General features: G+C 44.9%; 1 protein-coding gene and 1 long non-coding RNA gene across 6 annotated transcripts in view; one reads left to right on the top strand and one right to left on the bottom strand.

Annotated features, from left to right (window-relative positions):
* Positions 1-11,271, bottom strand: LOC115339109. Of its 3 annotated transcripts, none has more exons than XR_003922641.1 (5): positions 11,051-11,271; positions 10,897-10,979; positions 6,318-7,565; positions 5,452-5,695; positions 1-2,183 (listed from the first exon to the last, which is right to left on the bottom strand). It is a non-coding gene; the product is annotated as an uncharacterized LOC115339109 (long non-coding RNA). The 3 variants fall into 3 exon arrangements; XR_003922642.1 differs by having other exon boundaries at positions 11,054-11,271; XR_003922640.1 differs by having other exon boundaries at positions 10,897-11,271.
* Positions 11,272-11,348: 77 nt separating this feature from the next.
* The window catches only part of ARHGAP21 (Rho GTPase activating protein 21), a 125,172-nt gene continuing 116,167 nt past the window's right edge, over positions 11,349-20,353 (top strand). The window contains exons 1-2 of one of the 3 annotated variants that reach the window (XM_030008519.2): positions 11,349-11,473; positions 12,855-13,167. In XM_030008519.2, the coding sequence (XP_029864379.1) occupies positions 13,117-13,167 (51 nt within the window). In that variant the 5' untranslated portion in view covers positions 11,349-11,473; positions 12,855-13,116. Of the gene's footprint in view, positions 11,474-11,525; positions 11,633-12,275; positions 12,761-12,854; positions 13,168-20,353 lie in introns of those variants that run through there. The other 2 variants (XM_030008518.2, XM_030008517.2) reach the window with 2 other exon arrangements.

The following is a 20,353-nucleotide window of genomic DNA, read 5'->3' as shown; positions in this document are numbered from 1 at the left end:
CACAGTCACACTGTTGTTCTCACTCCACAAAACAGCATGACAATTTATAAAGTGATAAGCCAAATAATTAGGAAATAACTAATTAACATAATTGAAATGTCTCAGTTAATATACTTGGTTAACAGCAATGCTACCAGCAGAAAACTCCCCTTACATACTTGGATGAAAGCCTTACTGTTAACTCATGTCATACTTATTTCTTAATATAGAAATAATTAATACTTGTGTATGTGCGGTTATATAGAGCAGAATTGCACAGCTGTCCCCGGCTAGTCATCAAAGGATGCTGGTTTATATACAGGAATAAAGTATTACTTTTATTGTAATTCTCACAATACGAGGGTGGACAAAAAGGAAATGGGCTAATAATATGTCATTACAGTTACAGTAGTCTGGGCTCTCCCAGAAGTCAGTGGAGAGAAACAAGAATCCTAAGGAGTTGATGCAAGCCATCTTAAATAGTGGTATGAACGTGTCTGGTCAGCTTCTGTGTCTCTTCATTGACTATTGAGAGTGCCTAGCTGATTAGCTTAGAGCAAATGAATAATTTATAGATGGGTAAAATCAGGTGACATGAATACCACTCTCAGTATCCAGTGCACTTGGAGAGCACAAGGCAGGCAGAAAATTTTCCTTGCCTCAGGATGTTAGGGGGCTGTGTTATGAGGGTCCCTGTTTGCCCAGAAAGAGAGTCCTGTTGCAGCCAGCTTTGTAAGGATTTGCTTGCACCTGGAGTTAGCAACAGTGGCCATGCTGGAACACCTTTATCCACAACAAGACCCCCTCATTCTTGTCTTCGCAGTGAGCTGAATTAAAGGTGAATAAGACATTCATATTTTTGAAAGAGTACCGAGCATACGCTTTGCTAATCCATTAACATTTTCAATATTTCAGCAGTGCTCCTGCTCTGAATTGGAACCAAAAGCAAGTATTTTCATTAAAAGCCAGAAGGAGAGATGGAGTATGAGATCCATTTAATTAAAACATTTCCAGCCAATACACTAAGGAACGTTTAGATTCTGCACATATCTTATGCATAGTCAATGGAAATTGCATGAGCAGAGGCTGAAAAGGCTTGGGGGAAGCAAATGTAAAATGAGCAAAGACTACAATAGTCTAGACTGTAGATTACAAGAATAAGGCTCTGGCATTCATCAGGGAAGAACCAAAATATTTAGCTACTAAGTGGACCCACTGTCTGTTGAAGAGTGGCAAGTGAGCCCTGACACAGTTTAGAGCAGCCTGCCAGTCTGCTCTGCACTGAGTGCCACATTTGACAGTAATACAGTGTTCCAGCAACGCTTCTGCAGAGGATGCTGCAAGGAGCAGTATCATGGACCAGCACAATCCCCTTGCCCAGAAGTGCCAGTCTCCCTATAGCTGGTATATCCTCTGGCTGGGTCAGTTGTTTCTATACACTCTTTCAATGCAGAGTAGCATAAAAGGTGGGGCACTATTTCAATAGTCCATCAGTCTGTGAAATAACCATTTGGCTCTGGGTATAGCTAAAGTAGACAGCTGTTTGAGGTAGCTGTCTTCAGGAGACACTATGGACAGCATGGACCATCCTTTCCCAGTGATCCAAGCAGCGTGCCTCACTCTCTGCCCTCATCTTTGTTCTTGTAAGAAAAATATTGTCATGATCAAGAAGAGTGTAATCCTCAGAGCTGGAGTCAGAAAACTTCTTGCAGGAGGAAAAGCCAAAAGATGACTGCTGCAGTGTTTCCACTCAGTTCATCCCCTTCACTAAAGCAGCTAACTATTGGAAGGGGACTTGAGCTCTGCACAGCTGTTATTTACCTCTGTTTTGAAATGCAGAAAGTTGCAGTAATCTGTTTATTTTTCTTTAACTCTTTTGTGCTTCAGAAGTATCACACAGTTCAAAAGGCAATATGACTAAACTTTAAGAAAATTATTGTGCTGGCAGTGTTTTAATAACTGCTTCTTTGTAAAAGAAAAGCAATAAATAAGTGAAAGCAAGTTAAATAAACACAGAAGCTATTAACAGTGCAAAAAAAGTCTTAGTGAATAGAGAAGTTTGACACGTGATGACTGGTGCAAATCTTTGCTTTTTCTCTGGCTTTCATCAAGATTTCTCTAAAACTTAGGATGTTTCCAAAAGAGGAGCTTGACACATCACAAATGGAAGGGAACCTGTTGCTCCTGCAGCTGGTCCTACAGGTCTGGGAATGAGAACAGCAAATAAGAATACAGCGTATCAAGGAGGAGGGTTTTCCCTTTAGATTTCTTTTTTATATTAATCAGATCCAGTTATTAAGGCTAATTACCTCTACAGAAGTTGTATAACACTTGTGGCCCTCACTTCAGGCAGTTGTATAGTCCTGAAATCTAATAGTCCATCCCCACTTGGTGAAAAGGAGACCATTCTTACTGTATCAAAAAGATTAAGCCCTGTCCTTAGACTTTGGGGAAAAATACTTTGCATTACTGTGCTCAGAGTTCATTTTGTATTTTGCTTAGGGCTTAAGGACAGCCTTGAGAATTAAATTAACTTGGATTGTTTCCCCTTGTCTCCCTTGTAACGCTTTGGTCTAATCCTGCAAATGACCTTTGTGTGGACATACTTTGCATCCACATGGAGCCATTTGGAGTCTGGTGCATGTGAAACAGCACAATACTGCAGCGAAGAGTTCAAGTATATTTAATGAGTTAAAATATTTGGCTGCTGCTTTCTTCTGGGAAAGCAGTTCTGAAATGAACATCTGAGGGTGTCTCAGCAGAAGACTGGACTGAAAATATTCTGTAAACGTGGCTTTGTTCCTTAGCTCATTACTTTCATTTCGACTTCTCCCAGCATTCTGTTATTGCTGATCAGATTTCTGGATTGATTTTTGTCTAGATTTGCAACTCTAAGTCCATTGCCAAACAGGGACAAACTGGTGGAGGGTGCTAACAATTACTTTAGTCACACTAGAAACATGTTATATTCAATGCTTTCTTCAGTCAGTTCAAAAGTATGTTTCTTCTTTATATACTACAGTTTGCATAGGCAGTCAACATAGCCTGTTTACAGAAAATTAATGAGCATTTCTGTTCATTAGTTGCAATAATTTACATGGCTGGGTTTCTATGGAGTTTTTTTCTGTACAGGCAGATGAGCTACTTGGAACCTGAACCAAGCGTCAGGTGTCCCTAATTCCCGCAGTTGTCTCTGTCGGTCCCTAAAACTAGAGCAGAATCACTCATTAGACAGATAGTATCTCTAACTCTAATCAGCCAGTATCTTCTGCAGCATTTGACATTTGTTCAAAGGATTTGTAAAACACTGAAAGAGAATGAATCCAGTATTTTCTTTTCCTTGAAGGCAGCATTCATAGACAATCCTTTCTCTGGAAGTAGGATGTAGCTTGCTGGGGAATTTGTAATATTTCTTCCAGGAAGCTACAGTGACAGTTTAGCTCTGTTAAAATAGCAAACATATTCTTAATCCAGCCTCTTCTGGAAAATTCATACCATACAGACATAAATACAATCCAGCTTGCCTCACAGATTTTTTTCGGCGGGGGGGGGGGGGTGTCATGCTTTCCCGCATACTGCCTCCCCATGTATTATCTCACTTTTAAAAAGCCAGAGCAGGAAGATGGGTGGTGGGAAAGCAGTGGGGAAAACAAACAAACAAACAAACAAACAAAAACCCAGTGTAATATCACTTTCAGAGCCTAGCCCCCATAAATAGTAATCAGCTTACAGGTTTAGAGACCTTCTGGCCTTTAGATGGCTCCTGCTGTCCCAGAGAGTATCTCGTGTCTCTCTCTTCAGTGAAAAGAGAGCTGAGCAGTGGTCAGTCGGCTAAGTAGCAGCACATGGAGTCAGGTTTAGAAGCCAGTAAGAGCCAAGTACCTGGTATCTACAGGGTATCTGGTAGTGAGGTTCTGATGAGCTCAAGGTGAAGTAAAGGCTCTTTGGACAGAATAGGCAAAATAAGAAAGCAGCAACTGATACATAGCCTTTGGGTGGAGCACATCATTGTTGGAAGGAGGGAGGGATCTGATGAAATCAATATATTCCTATGATATAAATCTATTCTTTTTACTCCCGAGCTTTTTCTCAATGCCTGAAAGCTATCTTGATCCAGCCCTAGCTATAGAGGAAGATCTGTTAAATGGAGAAAGCTGTCACACTTCATCTAACTAGAGGGAAGCTGTGGACAGTCAGAAGAAATACAAGATGGGTAGCCTGAATTTTGGAGACGGCTGTTAGCACCTCTGTGCTACTAAACCAAGGTTGCACTAATCAGCGGATCAAGCTGCTGATTATGTGATAAAGCAAGGAGAGAGTGATAACACTGTTGTCAATTCATCACCAGCTACTTCCACTGAAATTCTCAGTTCAGTAGTTAAACTAAACATTTTACAAAATAGGGCTGATTTGTCACCTCCCAGTTGACAGCACAGAACCGAACACAGAGCTGTTATTTCAGCAGAGGAGCTAAGGTAAGCCAAATTGCCATTTCACTTTTCCCTGCCATTCGAGCACTTAAACCTTTTCTGTCATGGCCAATTTTAAATAGATTGGATATTTATTGTGTTGAACTCTTTTAAACTGTGCATGTGTGGGAGGGGAGGGTTTCTGAGGGAAAATGCTGCACATCTAATAGTCCCTGCTGGCTTTCTAAAACAAGTTAACATTGTTTGACCTAAAGTGAATAAACCCTCAGCAGAACTGAGGCTGATGACTTTATCTGTTAGACTCTGGCTCCTCTAATTTAAAACAAATGAAAGAATTTAGATAGTTTAAGTGAATGCAGAAGAGATGGGAGTAATATTTTTTTTCCCCTAGACCTTTACAAAATTAGGAAATCTTGCTGTAAACAGGCACGGCATTTTCAGAAACAAGTTGTTATTCCACAGTGACAGTTTCCAACAGCAAAACATGAAAAACAAGAGTTTTGCTTTGCTTATGGTTTCAGAGTGTTTCAGTAGATTTTCATTGCTAGGAACCCAAGTTAAAAGTAAAGTGAGTTCTGCTGGGCTCCTCCTAGCCATAATCTTGCTTGCTCAAATTTTACACTGCAACTCATTCCCCTGGGCAAACTGAATTATACTCGAAATTGTTTTTGTCTCTGGCTGGATGATGGTAAACTCCTGCAGGCCTGAACAATTTCATATTTCTTTACAGAGTACCAAGTTTGCCGTTGGAGCTGAAATACTAGTGCCCAAACCCACCAAAATGTATCAGCCCCCTGATTCAGAATAGCAGGGATGGTTGGTGTGAACAACTGAGGTTTATCACTGTAAAAGTTGTGCACCAGCCTGCCTTGGTGCACGTTGGTAGCCTCACACAAACACGTCTGGGTCCAGTTCAGGGAGACTATACGCAGGCACACATGCGAGCATTAATAAGTACCAAGTTCGGTTGTGAATTCATAAAACATCAAAAACTTTTCACCACCTCTGTTTTGGACACATTTCTCATGAAAGAATAACCTACCTCACTACTTGGTCATCCTTGCTCTGAGGGGAAATGAAGTACCACGAGCCTCTTAGGCGAACGCAGCTTCCTCTCTGTTTGGTGATGGATCAGTGATGCTGGCCAGGAGGAAGAGTCATCTTGCTGTCCACTCATGGCTTCCCTTTGTGCCTTGGACATTGTCACCCTGACTCCATGAGGAGGAGCATCCTGACAGACACAGCTCTCCCTTCACACCTCAGCTTTGTTATTCGAGAAGACTACACTGAAGAGTGGAAGACACATCAGCTGAGACATTGGTTTTCATAGGGTAGCTAGCTGGTTCCCAAAAGTAGACAACTGCCAGAAGCCAAATGGCTCCTTTCTCCCTAAAATCCAGCAGGATAAGGATTAGATGCCCAGATGTCCACCCAAGCTATAATATTGCTCTCTGTTGGTACCCTCAAACCCACAAAGTATTTTGAGAGTATGCAGTTCATTGTCTCCTCTTCCAAACCCTGGGTTTTAGTCTATGCACAGACATACTCCTCTGTTGTTGCAGTCATGTCACACCTCCTCTTTGCAAAGGTGTTGGAGGCATACGTACGCGAGTGCACACACGCGCGCGTGCACACTCACACACACACAGTTGCTCTGCCTCTCAGGAGAACAAAAAGGGCCAGGAAACAACACCAACACACAGCCTGGATAAAAAAGAAGTCTCTTTCAGGTAGCACTGAAAGGCAAGACGCAGCTTCCTACCTCAGAGAAAGCTGACCCAAAACCATGATGCCTGGCAGACCACCTGTCCCCCCATCTACCATCATCATCCCACAGCTGGTATGGGAAGAGACAGCCTGACCATTTCTACACACATTTCAGGTGAGGACACGAGGGCCATTACTCACCCTGTGGGATAAGTTCTGCAGTCTCATGCTGCTACTGGAAAGATGCTGAGGTGTCCTCAAAGAAGCGGGTGGGGGAGTTGTCCTGGCACAGGATAGGAGATAAGCCCTGGTAGCTCCTGCATGGAAGGGGCAGTCATCTTCCCATGCACATCTCTACTCAGTGGCCAGTCTCAGGACATGGGTCCTGACAGCATAGCCAGAAATATTCCTCTCAGAGTCACTGAGCACACCCAGTAGTGATCTTCACCTCATGGTCCTGGACCTGCTGTGCATTAATGCAATGTCACACTGTCTCGTTGCCTCAAGTCATTTACAGTTACGGCAAGAAGGAGGATCACGGGGGAAGGCAAGAGGCTGCATTGCTCATCAGACCAGTTAGCTAAGTGCTGGAGGAAATTCTGAGGACATAAAAGTCAGCAGTGACACACTTCTGGTCTTACAGAAAATCTCTTTCTCTCCCCCTCATCTATATTCAGCAAGCCTGGTGATGCCCACTCTGGTCTGCTTCAGTGTGCAAGCACTCATTTCCCCTTTGTTTGAACCCAACCCTTGCCTGCAGGCTTGCCCTGTAGTTGCTCTGCACATCTCATTATTCATGGGCACTGCTGGCAAGCAACCTCGTATCTCAGACTGGAGCCCCTGCTATGCATTTTTTCCATGCCTTCAATACATTCTTCTTTTTGTAGTATATCCATTTTCTTTTAACTTTATCCACCTGAATTTTGCTCCAGATTAATCCTTCTCTGGATGTCTGAAGTAAGTATAGTCCTCTCATGTCCTATCTCATTTCTCGTGCCTTGATGGTCACCTCTTGCAAGGTCTGTTACTTTTTGTTGCTACCTTTCTGTTCACAGGATCTTTGGATGTCCCTGATCAGTGGTCCTAAGCTGACCACTGTTCCAGACACCTTAACACTCTCAAGATGCACACCCCACTACACATCTTAAGCATCCTCCTTGGCTTTCCAGTAGGCCAATGCCTCCTTTTCACCACAACTTTAGATAGGCAGAGATTTTCCCTGAGGCTAAGTCCTGAAAAATACTGTATGCGCTTAAAATGGTGTTACTTCTAGGGGATATTGCCTATCACCCTGTGACTGGTGGAGATGGCATGACTGAGGCTTCAGGATGCCAAAATCCTCTCTTACTATGGACCCAGTGGCAGGTCTGGCTGCAATTCTCTTTGGCAGTCCTCTGGAGCACTTGAAAAGCATCAGCATCTGGGGCCAAGTGAGGTAGGTGTGATCTCCTGTGAAGAGAAGATTGAAATAAAAGAAAGGAGACACTTTGGTCAGAGTTCAGTGTATACATGGGAGCCAAGACATAGGCATGGCAGTGATGACATTTATTTCTGTTGCCAGAGTGTAGGTGATAGGAACATCCATAGAGTAAAAGGGGAATATTGTGGTACAGTTACCAAGAAAACAGCCATCGCTAGTGATGCCTAGGGTGAATAATGTACTAGTGCTGGACAGGAAACAGATGTCTCTATCATGACTGAATCACAGGAATCTCAGTGCAGAATTCTGTAAAGCAAATACAGTTGCAGACAATGGTCATACTACTGTGCAGCTCTAGTCATGGTTTCATAGCTTTTATATGTCTACTACCTGTAGTATCTTGGAAATATCAATTAATGAAAAATATATGTGTCATCCACTTCTCAATCTCCCACTCTGGGGAGAATCTAATGAATCATTCTCATGCAGGGCACCTGTCAACATACTCGGGAGTGGGGAAGCTGTTAGACTGATGCAAATCTGTGCTCTGGCCATGTGCTCAAAAGTCTGTAGCCAGGGTGCTCATAGCAGTGCTCGCAAACACTTTCAGCGAGGTAGTAGCATTCATTACCTCCAAAACAGAGGCGATAGATTGCAGAGGTGTCCATGTTCAGCCTGAACCTCTCAAAGCAGGCTCTAACCGTGAGATTTAAGCAGCTGGGGTCTATGGTGGAAAGTGTTATCAGTGATCATTATCTCAGCAGCTCCTACAAGTGACAATTTCTGAGACCAAACACCAGTACCAACATCTACTTGCTTAGAGGTATATCTCTTCCCACTGCCTTTCATCCTCAAAGTCAGGCACTGTTAAACTCAGACCTTTTCCTACTTAACTTTTCAGACTTTCTAGTCTTCTCTTTATCCCAGCACAAAATACCCAAGATTAACTGCTATCTCCCACTACTGCCTATCTTATCTAATCTACTCTACCCTACCCTACCCTAATCCAATCTAAACAGTCGTCTAAGAAACCTGCTCTTACTTTAAATTCTGTTTCTCTACGCTCGTTTTGTTCTCTAACCCAAAGGTAGGGCATCTGGGACTGGCTATGGCTGCGCCTCCTCACTGCTCATGGCACCTCAGGTCTGACGTATCATGGTGGGCTGCAGAAAAGAGAGGCCTTCAAGACGGCAAGGACAACATAACCGCTTGGGAAGTGAGCTGCTTCACAGTGGGCTGGGCGCAGATTAGATGTCTAAACACATGTTGTACATGCAAGAGAAAGGGATGCCCCTGGGTCCTGCTAGAGGCAGATGTTAAGGATCATGTGGGAAGGAGGCAGGTAACTAAAACGTATTTAATATAATGAATTTCAGTCCTCCAGTCCACCTGGCCAAGTGAATTTTGATGTCCACAATTTAGCCTCTAGAATTTCTACATTCTCAAGATATCATCACGTTCATTCAGCAAATGATAGTTTAAGAAGATAGAGCCCCATAATTGTACCATTACTGACCTGGCAGAACAGAACAACTGAGCATACCTCAGCCCCTGGACTGCAGTGCAGGCTTAACTCTGTCTAGCCCAGCAATTTAAATTCAGCTGCTAGACTTTGCACTGAAGTGGCTGAGATGATACACTCAAAGATGTCTGCACTAGCTCTCCTGGGGGGATGATACTCTTTAGCAAGGAGTGATAATAAACAGTAGGATGGTGCTAACACTTTAAGCTTCTACAGCTGTCTGCTGAGTATGTGTCAACACCTTCAGACTGGAAGGTGAGAAAGTGAAATTATAGCTTTCAGCTACCCTAATTCTGCTTTTGCAACCTCTTTTATTAAATCACTTTCAAGGGTGGATAAGGGACTCTGAGGTTTTGCTTGCGTGTTATGAATCCAGAGATAACGAGCATGTTTCTGAAAGCTTGCCTCCTTCTTTAAGTTTTTCTGTTGTAACTATGACACCCTATTTAGAATGAAAAATTACAGCAGCATAGCCTTGTATATGAAAGTCCTAAAAACACCCCAACGTCTCAAACAAAAACATCTGCCACAAAAAAATAGAACACTGTGATTAAGAGGAAGAAAATTAAGTACACAGTTTAATAAAGATTTGCTAGTGTAAATACTCTTTTGATAATTACACAAATATAACTTTCTCAGAGTTAATAATAAGATCTATTTCCTCAGCCTAGCTATGAAGTAATTTGTGATTCTAGGATCACATTTTCCTCTGTGGTATTTTCATCTCCCTGTTATAGTTTGAAAGCTAAAGCTAGAGAAATTGATTGACAATGTAAGAAAAGTAAAAATGGAAGATTTGTCACTGTACTGATGTAGCTGTGCTGATATAAATAGACTTGATAGATACTAAATGATCATTCAGAGTCTACTTGTGGTTTAATCTCTCTGAAACATTCTGTAAATCTGACAACTTTCTACACAGATATTAGTTATGATGCTAATTTAGATTTGGAGTCAGTACTGGGGCTCCTATAGAAAAACTAATTATGAATACATAGAACTGGTTTTATATACCTCATGGATTTTTGACGTTATGCAGATTGACATGATGACTATAGTGCAGAGAGCAGTATGCAGCCGAGCACACAGCTACACTTCTTGGTAGCCTGATAACAGCTTCTAAAGAGGAAAAGTGCCCTGACCTTTCCCCTTCTCCACCCTTCAAAAATCTCAAATTATTTTAATTCTGGCCTTTTCAACTTCTTGACAACCATGGACCAGCCTATATAATAACAGTTTGCTCAGGGTTTGGATGGCAAATAAATCTTTAAATGCTGTATAACAGTGAGAAATGATTAGGGAGCTGGATAGAACCAGTCTGTGGATTGCTAACTGGACAGCAGTATGCTTATTTAAAATATGTGTTTATAATCTCTGGTCCAAGTCAGGTTCAGCCACAAAGTAGTCTTTAACATCAGAAATTTATGAGGAACCCAAACTCTTCAAGAAACTACTACAGGTTTTTAACTGTATAGACGCCTAATGAAATCCATGGCAGCACACAGACTTGTAGGTAAGCACCTGAATCAGTGTGACAGGCCTCAAGTTGTAACACGCTTTTAAACTCAGCAGATGTGACCTTGGTTGACAAGAATCAGCATTTGGACCTTGAGACTTTTCCTCCAGCTACTGGATGTAAGCTCTTTCCTTGGTTCTCGGGATACCAACACTCATACCTGATGTGGATGCCCGTTGCTGATGGATAACCAGGCCAGTCACCTCTTTTCAGAGATCACTTAAAAGTAGCATAGTAAAAAAACCCACCACAACCCAAAACATCATTATTGTTTTGAGATTACAAACAAGACATAACGTTTCATTTCACACAAGACCTTTACCATTTCTTACAAAGGCGTTGTTTTTCTTTGTTCCCTTTCACAGAGATATTACTTGTCCGGCCTCTACGCTGAAAATCCCCATTCTGGAAAAGGAAAAAAATAAATCACACACTCTGATAACGATAGATGAAGTACAAAAAATGTTTACGTTTACCACCTTCACGGAGACAACAAAACCAAGCTCCCCCCACGCCGAGAGGCGGCCTTAGGACTTCAGCCTGGCCCCGTCCCAGAGGCCCCGAGGGGCGGCCGTGACTGCCGCCGCCCCGCCGGGGGAGCCCTCACGAAGCCAGGTGCAGGTCGGAGCTGCGGATAGAAGCACTCAATGCTGAGTTAGGGCGGAAAAACTGAGATTATTCCTGTGTGAACACCCCCCCCCCCCCCCCAGGAAAACGCTCGGGGGGAGCAGAAAACGCCGAGGCGTGCCTCAGGGGGTGCTGGCGGGCAGGCGGGCGGGGGGCGGAGGCCAGTGGCGGGGTGCGGGCCGGGCCGGGGCTCTGCGCTCCCCGGCCACAGGGCGGGTGCCCTGGAAGGCAGCCGGGAGCCAGTTCCTGCCCTGGCGGTGTCGTCTGAGGAGGTGGGTGGATTTTTGGAGGGAACAGAAACCTCCAGCCTAGGGGCGGGGGAAGGGGACGGGGACGGACTCCCCACCGGCGGAGGCAGCGGGAGCCGCCAGCGCCGGGAACGCCTCGTCACCGCCGCGGGGCTGAGGGGCCGGAGCCCCGCGGGTCGCCGAGTAAGAGGGGGCCAGCGTGAGGGGCGGCGAGGCGGTGCCGCCCGTTGCGGGGCCGCGCTGCCGGCCCGGGCTCGGCGGGCTGGGGGCGGTTGCCGCCCCCGCTCCTGACAGGGCGGCGGTCGCCGTGAGGCGTTGGGGCGGCCCCGGGGCCTTCCCGGGGGGGGGGGGGTGTGCGTGTAACGGGACGGGGGAAAAGGAGGGTCGTGCTGGGGCGCGGAGGCCGCGGGCAACGAGGAGGTGCCGCGCTGGCCCGGGGAAGAGATCGCGGTCACCGGCGCGGGGGAAGCGGTTAAGCCGCGGAAAACCCCGCGCCGTCAGGAGGGTGCTGGCCGAAGCTCCTCGGCGCGACGGCGGCTCCCCCTCACGCCGAGCCCGAGCCGGTGCCCAGGTGGCCGGGGGAGCGCGGCGGGCGCAGCTGGCGCGGCGCGATAGCCCCCAGCGCCGAGACGCCCTAATTGGCGGCGGCGGAGCTGGCAGCGGGGGAGCGAGGCCGGCCCGCAGCAGCCGCCTGCTGCCGCTGCCCGGGCGAAACGGCGCGTCTGTGCCGAGGGAGGCCCGAGGGAGGGGCGGCGGGCGGGGCGTGGGGCGCGGTGGTCTGATCGCGGACGGCTCCGGCTACGTAGACGGGGGGAGGGAGCCGCCTGCGAGCGGGGTAGGCTCGCGTGAGAGACAAAAGCCCGGCTCCGCCGAGCGAGGGGGTTCGGCCTCGCTGCTGCCGGGAGCGCTCCTTTGTTACCGTTTCCTAACCGGAGTTTGTGCGTTTCCCGCCGCCCCTGGTGACGGCCGGGGCGAGAGCCGCGAACAAGCGGCGGCTTCCGCCCGGCCCGGTGGAGGAGCGGCCCCTCGGTGCCTTGCCCCGTCCTCCACCAGTTGATCAAAGTTCGGCTGGGCCAAGGCGAGGAGCGACCAAGCCTGCCACCCCGCCAGCCGGGGCTCCCCGCCGCCTACCCTCCCTCCCTCGGCGGCCCGGGGCAGCGCTCCCCGGTCCCCGCTCCCTCCGGCGGCGCGAAAGCCTGTGTGTAGCGAAGTAGGAGGGAGCGGGCGCCTCCCGCTTCTCTCCGCCTGCCCTCTCCTCCCCGCGGCTGGGGCTCTGGATAGGAGGAGCCAGAGGAAGAGGAAGACGAGCGGGTGATTAGCGTAACAAGGGACGGGTGGCGGAGGAGGCGGCAGCGGCGGCCCCGCGCCGAGGACTGACACATCTGCTCTCTCTCTCTTCCTCCAGCCATGAAGGCAGAAGCCGGGGAGTGCAGCTGAAGCCCAGGGCCGTCCCGGCGCTCTTCCCAATGGCAGCTGCGTGAAGGGGTCGAGCCCCCCTCCCCCGGCGGCGGGGCTGGCCTCGTCGCGTCGGGAGTGCGCGAGTGGCTCTGGCACTGGTTCCCCCCTCCCTTCCCTTCCCCGATGTGGGCTCCAGAGGATTTGTTCCTCCTTTGTAACCGGGAATGAAATAATGGCGACCCGGTGGGCAGCGGGGCCACTCGGCGGAGATGGAGACAACGAGCCCCCCCCCGGGCGGCGGCAACGGCGCCGGCGGCCAGGTAGGAGCGGCGGGGGCGGGCGGGGCGCGGGCTGCGTGTACGCGGCGGCGGCGGGCAGGGCAGGGCCGGGCAGGGCGGCCGCCTCCCGCTGTGGGGAACGGCTTGGCTGGAGCGGGCTTAATGGCCGCTCCCTCCCTCTCTCTCTCCCTCCCTCCCTCTCTCCCTCTCTCTTCCTGCCCGCCCCGCAGTTGCTGGGAGTTAGACGCTGGGAGCGGTGCGGGCGTGCGGCTCCCCGGCAGCGGGAGGAGAGGCTGCCGTCCCGGCCGAGGTCTCGCCTCGCAGTCGGGTCGTCGCTCCTGCGCCAGGAGGCGGGGGCGCCTCCGCTGCCTCCCGGGCCGGGCGGCGGCTCCGCTTCCCGCCCCGCGGAGCGGCCGCCGTCCTCGCCCTCGGGGCGGCGGTTTCCGTGGGGTCCTCTTCCCCCCCCCCCCCCCCCCCGCCCCGTGGTCAGCTCGCGGCGTGTCTCCCCCACGCTCAGTCTCCGCCTCGTCCTGACGCCTGTCTGCCTTGTCCCCGAGGGACGGGAGCGCTTCACTGGGCGGCACTGGGGTACGGCTTCGCGCCCCCCCCCCCCCCCTCCGCCCCGCCCCGCCCTGTCACACTCAAGCCCTGGTGCCTTTTAGTAGAAATACGGGCCTGGCCTCTGCCTCCTTGCAGCTAGTCCTTGCCACCCACCTGCCTATACACAGCGGCTTATATTAAACATATTTCTACCCGTAGCATTTGTTGCTGGAATGGTCCTCTGTGTGTTTAGTTTAAAAACTTCATAGCATGCCCTGTGGTGGCACCATTGCATGTTTGGACTTGCAGCACGGAGTTTTTAACGCAGAACTGTCATGCTTCTTTCTCTGTTCCCTATTAATAGTAATAAATGCCTGTGAAACAACTGTAACGTAAGATTCATCAAAATATATATAACAGCTTCAGTGGACTTGTTCTAAGATCTGTCTTGAACTTTATAAATAAAGACAAACTTGCTTTTGTATTTCTCAAAGTTAGGGCACATTGTGCCAAAGGCAGAAAACTGACTTAAAGCTGTGTAGGGCTGTGAAATGGATGCCCTTTATATAGATGCTCACCTTTTGTTTGCTGAAATTGAAAGAGAGTGATTTTAAACTTGCAGAACTTAAAGTGTGGAAGTGTGGGTGGGGTTTGGTTGTGTGGGGGTGGTTTTTTTTTTTTGTCTTGGTTTTTTAGGACACTGGGTTTTAGTTTACTGCTATCCTCAGTTCACCCTTTTGTCTTGGTTTAAAAGTGGCACATATGGTATTGTAAGATTTTCCTTACTGCCATCACCTCAATTAAGAGATTCGCACAGCCTCTTAAAACAGGTGGGGTTAGGTGAGGACAAAATGTGAGCCTTAAGTAAGAAAACAGAAGATACTAAGATTTAAGACTTTGTGATAAATTATGATTCTTATTTTGTATGTAGATTTAATCATCCATTATTCTTGTTGATGTCCTTCTTAAAAACGTGACTGAAAACGAGGCCGTTTTTTGAGAACCTGTCCTTTAATACTGTTCATACAGTGTGGGATGAGGGAGGAAACCACATGTCTAAGTGTAAAAATTAAATTCTGCTTTTTAATTCCATCGTATTGAGACTGCTGGTCTTTTGGCACTGGCAATTGTCATAATCCACCTATCCCTACTGTGGTAAGCCCTAACAAGGCCTGTGGTGCTTTTGGAGCTCATCATGTTAAAGCTGTCTCATTGGGGACTACTAATAGGTATGGAATTGCAAAATGGACTGCTCTGCCTGTTGTTTTGCATGATACTTATACGTTGCAGTTAAAATATAACTGCTAGAAAACATGCACTTGCACTGATGATTGCCTTAATCACAGCAGGCCTGACATAATCTTTGCTTGAACGTAGATAGCCGTTATGAATGCCTAAGCAAGGTTGCAATGCTTTCTCAGTTACTTCAGTATACATATTGCTGCATGGTTAAAGTTCAACTTATTTCCTTGTAACTTTTTTTATAGGTTGGTGTAAAATGCCAAGAGAGGGCTAGGATTTGTGGCTTGGGATCTGCCGTCTCAGTTCAGTTGATGGAACAGTTAGTGTGTACAGCGCTTGATGTGCTATATGTGAACAAATCCCTTTAATTTAAGTCTTACTGGTATTGAACAGCAAGAACCACTTTGCCGTTGGAAAAAAAATCAGAAAACACCTTTAATGAGACACACTTACTATAAAGAAGAAATCTTAAGCTTACAAAAAAGTTGCTCCAGTTGCAGGGTTTTATAGTGTGCTAATGCTGACATGCAAGGTATTAGCAATTTTGGGAAATTATATATGTTTTTGGGACACTGTATCCCATATGGTGTTTGCACTGGAATGCAATATTAACTCATCTACATTTAATGTTTAGCCGTAGACCTGTACGCACAGCAGGTTGTCATGAGGAAGACTCCAAGCATAGCCCATGTTCATCACTGGTAAGGGAGTTGCAACAGAAACTAGGATTTTTAGCCAGTTAAAGGTTTTGGAAATATAGAGCTATAATCATCAAGGTTTGATCAAGAACTGAAAAACTTGTCCTCTGGCTTTAAGATTAGTGGTCAGACAAAGAAACGGAATGGCTGACTGAGAAGCTAGTGCTTCTGTGTATCTTTGCATACAGAGGTGGGAGAATTGAGGACATGCAATTTGACTCCTTTAGGTAACTCATATGTTGGTTGATAATTGTTTTTTGTTTTGGATGCCTGTCTACTTTGATGTTATGTTCCATTTGGTCATGCCTTGCCATGGTTTCTATTTTTATTTTCACTTCATTTTTTTGTTTTCCCTTTGACACTGTACCTGGTGGTCTTTCTCACTTCAGAGCCCCTTCACTGAAACGATTGTTGAGAACAAAGATTGTGCATTCAGGCTTGCAGGCTGCCATCTGAACATACAGGGCCTGTTCAAAGGGACAGATCATGTATTCTGGGCTCTTGTGGGAGCTGGCAGAGAGGGCCAGGGACTCTCAGGGCTGTTTGCCATTCTGTTTGAAATCTGACACGCATTTGCAAATGGGTGCAAGAATTGCTGAGCTTATGTTCATAACGACAAATAAGTGAGAGCATGTTCTTTCTGGCTTTTAGATTAATAGGCATATACTATCTCTGTTCCGTCAGGTTGTAGCAGTGTTTTGCTGGAGTGATTAAGCCCTGCTGAGGTACAGGCAGTACTACTTCAGTCACAACATCCCGTCTGCAGGCCTGTCCAGATTCGAGGCTGGCACTGGCTTCTTCGTTAGTGCAAATTTAATCTCCCTTCCTCTGCCTAGAAAGGCACAAACAAAAGTGCTTTTTTTGCTTTCCTATTCCCACTATTTTGTGTTTACTTTAAAAGACTTGCTAAATCTGTTTGTGGTATAGTTTACTGTTGATGTGTATTAAAATTACATTCAAAATGTTAAATGTAGGATGAAAAAATTTTAACCACAGCATGTGTGGCTTTAAAAGCCAGATTTTTATTGTAAACAATACTGTTTCCTCAGTTTATGAATACTAAAAATACTTCATCAAATCATTTTGAGTGATATTTTTCTGTTGGAACTCATTAGAGAACACATACATTTAGATATTTATTGCAAATTTCTAATACTTTACTGCAAATTTGCATTAAGAGTGTGGGGTTTTGGTTTTGTGGAATTTTTTTGTTGTTGGTGTTTTTTTTTTTTTCTTAACAGCTGAGTTGTTAGGAATAGTTGACTGTCTTTTAGAGATTCCTGAGAGTTTTGTATTCTGGCAATAATTAGGAAATACATTTCGAAAGACTTCTGTAAAACCAAAGTCAGAGATTACTTAGTACTTGCTTTGTAACCACAAATACTCAATTTCAGGAAGGGGGAGTAAACCCCACAATATTCTCACTCCTACATGTTATCAGAGAGAGCACAACTGTGTAAACTGAAGGGAAGCCTGTGCTGGAAGGGTCAGGAACCAGAGAAGGGCAATGATGACACTAAAAATAGAAAATGATTGGCATTCTCACTAACAATAATTAATAGATTGTTTACTATTTTAACAACCTGGTTGGGATGACATTTGTAAACTTCAAGTGGTTACTCCCAGGTGTTATGTCTCTCTACTATGGGGGCACAAGCACTGAAGGGCTGTGTTTTGATACTGCATTTCAATCTTCATGTAAGCATGTAAACTGTTCTGGAACTTTATTGTTGGGTATCAGTGCTTTTTCTATGCCTGATGCTTAGAGACTGTAAGTTTTAACCACAATGTTAAAAATCGGAATTAGAGAAGTGTATTTGTAAGATTTTATATGTCAAATAATACACAATACCAAAAGTAAAACTAGTTGTTAGAAGTGAATATTACTTATGGTGATAGAGAACTCTGCACAAACCTTGCATCAAGGGAGAATAAATTCAATATAAATACCAGCATTACCAGGAGTTGTGGTTGCAACTACTCAAAAAGCTTGAGTCAAATCCTGTTTAATCAGGCAGGCATAACACTGACTTCTGCTCTCGTTTATGTTGAAGTAAGCCTAAGATAATTTGACAGAACATGGACCTCTTCCATGAGGAAATGTTACGTATTTGATAAGCAACAATATAAAGCAGTAAGTAGTTCCTTTAAGAAAAGGAAGAGATCTGCCTTCAAATGTAGCTGCATCTGATGGTTTTTAAAGTGACTTTTTGCTTCCCTAAAATACACCTTTGTTGATTGTACCACTTAGATAATTGAGAGTGGGGGGAAAAAAATTGCAAGAGAAACCTAATAGACTGAAGAATATCTTGAACTGTGTCAGTACAAAATAATTGCATTTATTGCATGCAGTATATGCATTATAAGAGTGAACTTTTTTCTTTACGCGATTTAACAAGCATCAAAGCACTGAGTTGACTTCTTTCCTTGTATAAGCTATTTTTAATTATTTTTGTTATTAAAATGTGAAAATAACATATCTGCTACTTCATACATATTATTTCTTGTCTGTTGTATTTACTTGCTTACAAGCAATTGAGGGAACAGCTGGGGAAGAGAAGGTATTTCATCTTAAGAGCTATATGCATTTGTGATCTTGTCCCTCTTGAATGTATGAAAACATCTTCCTGTAGGTGGATGACCAAATTGTAGCTCAGGAGAACAGTATGGGCTCTGAAAAGAGTAAAAGCTAGTCTTTTTTTCTTTTTTTTAGTTTTGTGAATATATATGTGTGTTGCTGTGTAAATGATGATTAGAGTATAAACATGTGCAACCTGTGAGCCTTATTAAAAGAAAAACTTTCTGTATCTCTTCCTAAAGAAGGCTATGTAGCAGTGTTAGACTAACCCGTTAGGAATATATACTGATGCTTTGTAGCTGGTGGTTTTTTTTTCTCTGATAACAACTGGAAGAAAAATTAAGGTTTTCTGTCATTCAGAAGTTGTGCGTTATTCTTCCTTGCAGTTGTTTGTGTATTAAATTGCATAGGATAGGAAGCAGATATAAAAATTTAGGAAATTATGTTAAATGAAAACAGATTTATTTCCTGTTGTTAACAAGGGTCATTGTTTTTAAAAAGCATGAGTTAGCCCTAGTAAAAATGGTGAGTGAGGCTTCTAAATTGGTGTTGAAACAGTCTGAATTCACAGAACTGCAGAAGTTAGTCTGATGAGCTGTTAGGTATAACTCCACAGTTGTAGAAGTCGTCAGAGCCTATGATCTCATCAAATCCTTGAATTTAGGGCCTTGCTAAAAAGGAAGAGTGTCTGCCTACTATAATAGATAATATAAGTATATATACTAAATAATATGTTGTGCCAAGCACAGTATATAAATAGTGGATGGGAGTTAGGCTGTCTGGTCAGATTGGTGGATGAACGTGGATAAGCACGTCACACTTTGCCTGTTTATTATACAGAATGTAGATTAATGTAAATACTGTGCATTTCTGCTGTGCAAATTCTTCTTATGGCTTGTCATTTTTAATATTGTTGCAAAAACACTTTCGTGGTATTTTTTTCCCCATCACCTAGTAGTAGGTACATACAGTAGAAGTGTAAGTGCAGCTGATAAGTGGGAACAGCGACATCAAACAGGCTTTGACTGTGTTCATATCAGAGGCTCAACACATCTTGTAAACTAGAAAGTGCCTAATCTTACAGTTGCAAGGTGGGATAAGCTGTTTTATATATACAGTTCTTAAATATGTAAAGATTATTTAATGGGAAGGCTTCCTCTGTTGTGTTTTTCTTTTTTGTTCTTTTTTTTAAACCAGGGTGAAATGCATTTTTCCTTTACTCCAGTTACATGGGAACTCTAGCTACTCCCTGAATTGTTGTTTACCATCTTTCATTAGTAATGGTGAAAAAATTTTCTGAATTTACTGTTTTATCATTGCTGTTAGATTTGAAGAGAACTCTTCTGGGGAGGTGATACTAGAGTTTAGAGATTGGATCACTTGGTAATAGGAAAGTAAGAACTAGGCACAGCTATATGCTTTGTTCTCTGAATCTCTTTATTTGTATTGGGGGGCTAGAACTACTGCATCTTTCTGAATTGGTGTACCCTATTATCATTTTGTATGTCATCAGTGAATTGCGTTCAGCAGGGAATGCTGCTGCTTTATAATTTCTGTTCTTGATTTTTTGCATTGAAAACATGTAGTTCAGAAAGTATTTATGAGTGAAGCATTGGGAGCTGTTGCTGCAGCTCTCTGAGCAACATGACGTTTGAGAGCGCCTTATACAAATCATGTTAGTAAATATTTGGCACTGGGCATGAGAGGTTCTGTGTGGGCATTCTGGAATAATATAAACAGCTGTTTAGATTTTGACTCTGGCTTGCAATCATGAGCATACACCTTTGGGAGTGTAGGTAGTAGGCTTATTTTTGTTCTAAATTTTTTTATTTCCATTTGCCAGCAGCTGCTGCTTTGCTGAGAGTGAATGAGGTGTCTCCTTAGAGGACATGGCTAATTACAGATCGGCTGTTGGTAGAGGGGTGCACTTTGAGATAGACGTTTTCTTTTATGTGTGTGTCATTTGCATAATGTGTTAGGACACACAGTATGGACTGCGTTAAGCACTAGCAAATACACTGTAGGGAATAATCTTGCACTGGCGTCACTCAGTGGCTGGATGACATAATCTTCCTTATTTTAAATTTTGATGTTTATGCTTTCTTTTTGCTTGGAGGGCCAAGGAGGAGAAATCAAATAGAAAACTATAAATTGTATTGAGGAGAGAGAT

The sequence above is a fragment of the Aquila chrysaetos genome, chromosome 3 (genome assembly GCF_900496995.4).
Source record: "Aquila chrysaetos chrysaetos chromosome 3, bAquChr1.4, whole genome shotgun sequence".
Lineage (NCBI taxonomy): Eukaryota > Metazoa > Chordata > Aves > Accipitriformes > Accipitridae > Aquila > Aquila chrysaetos.
Note: the sequence above shows the minus strand (reverse complement) of the source record. Positions and strands in the feature narration are given on the sequence as shown.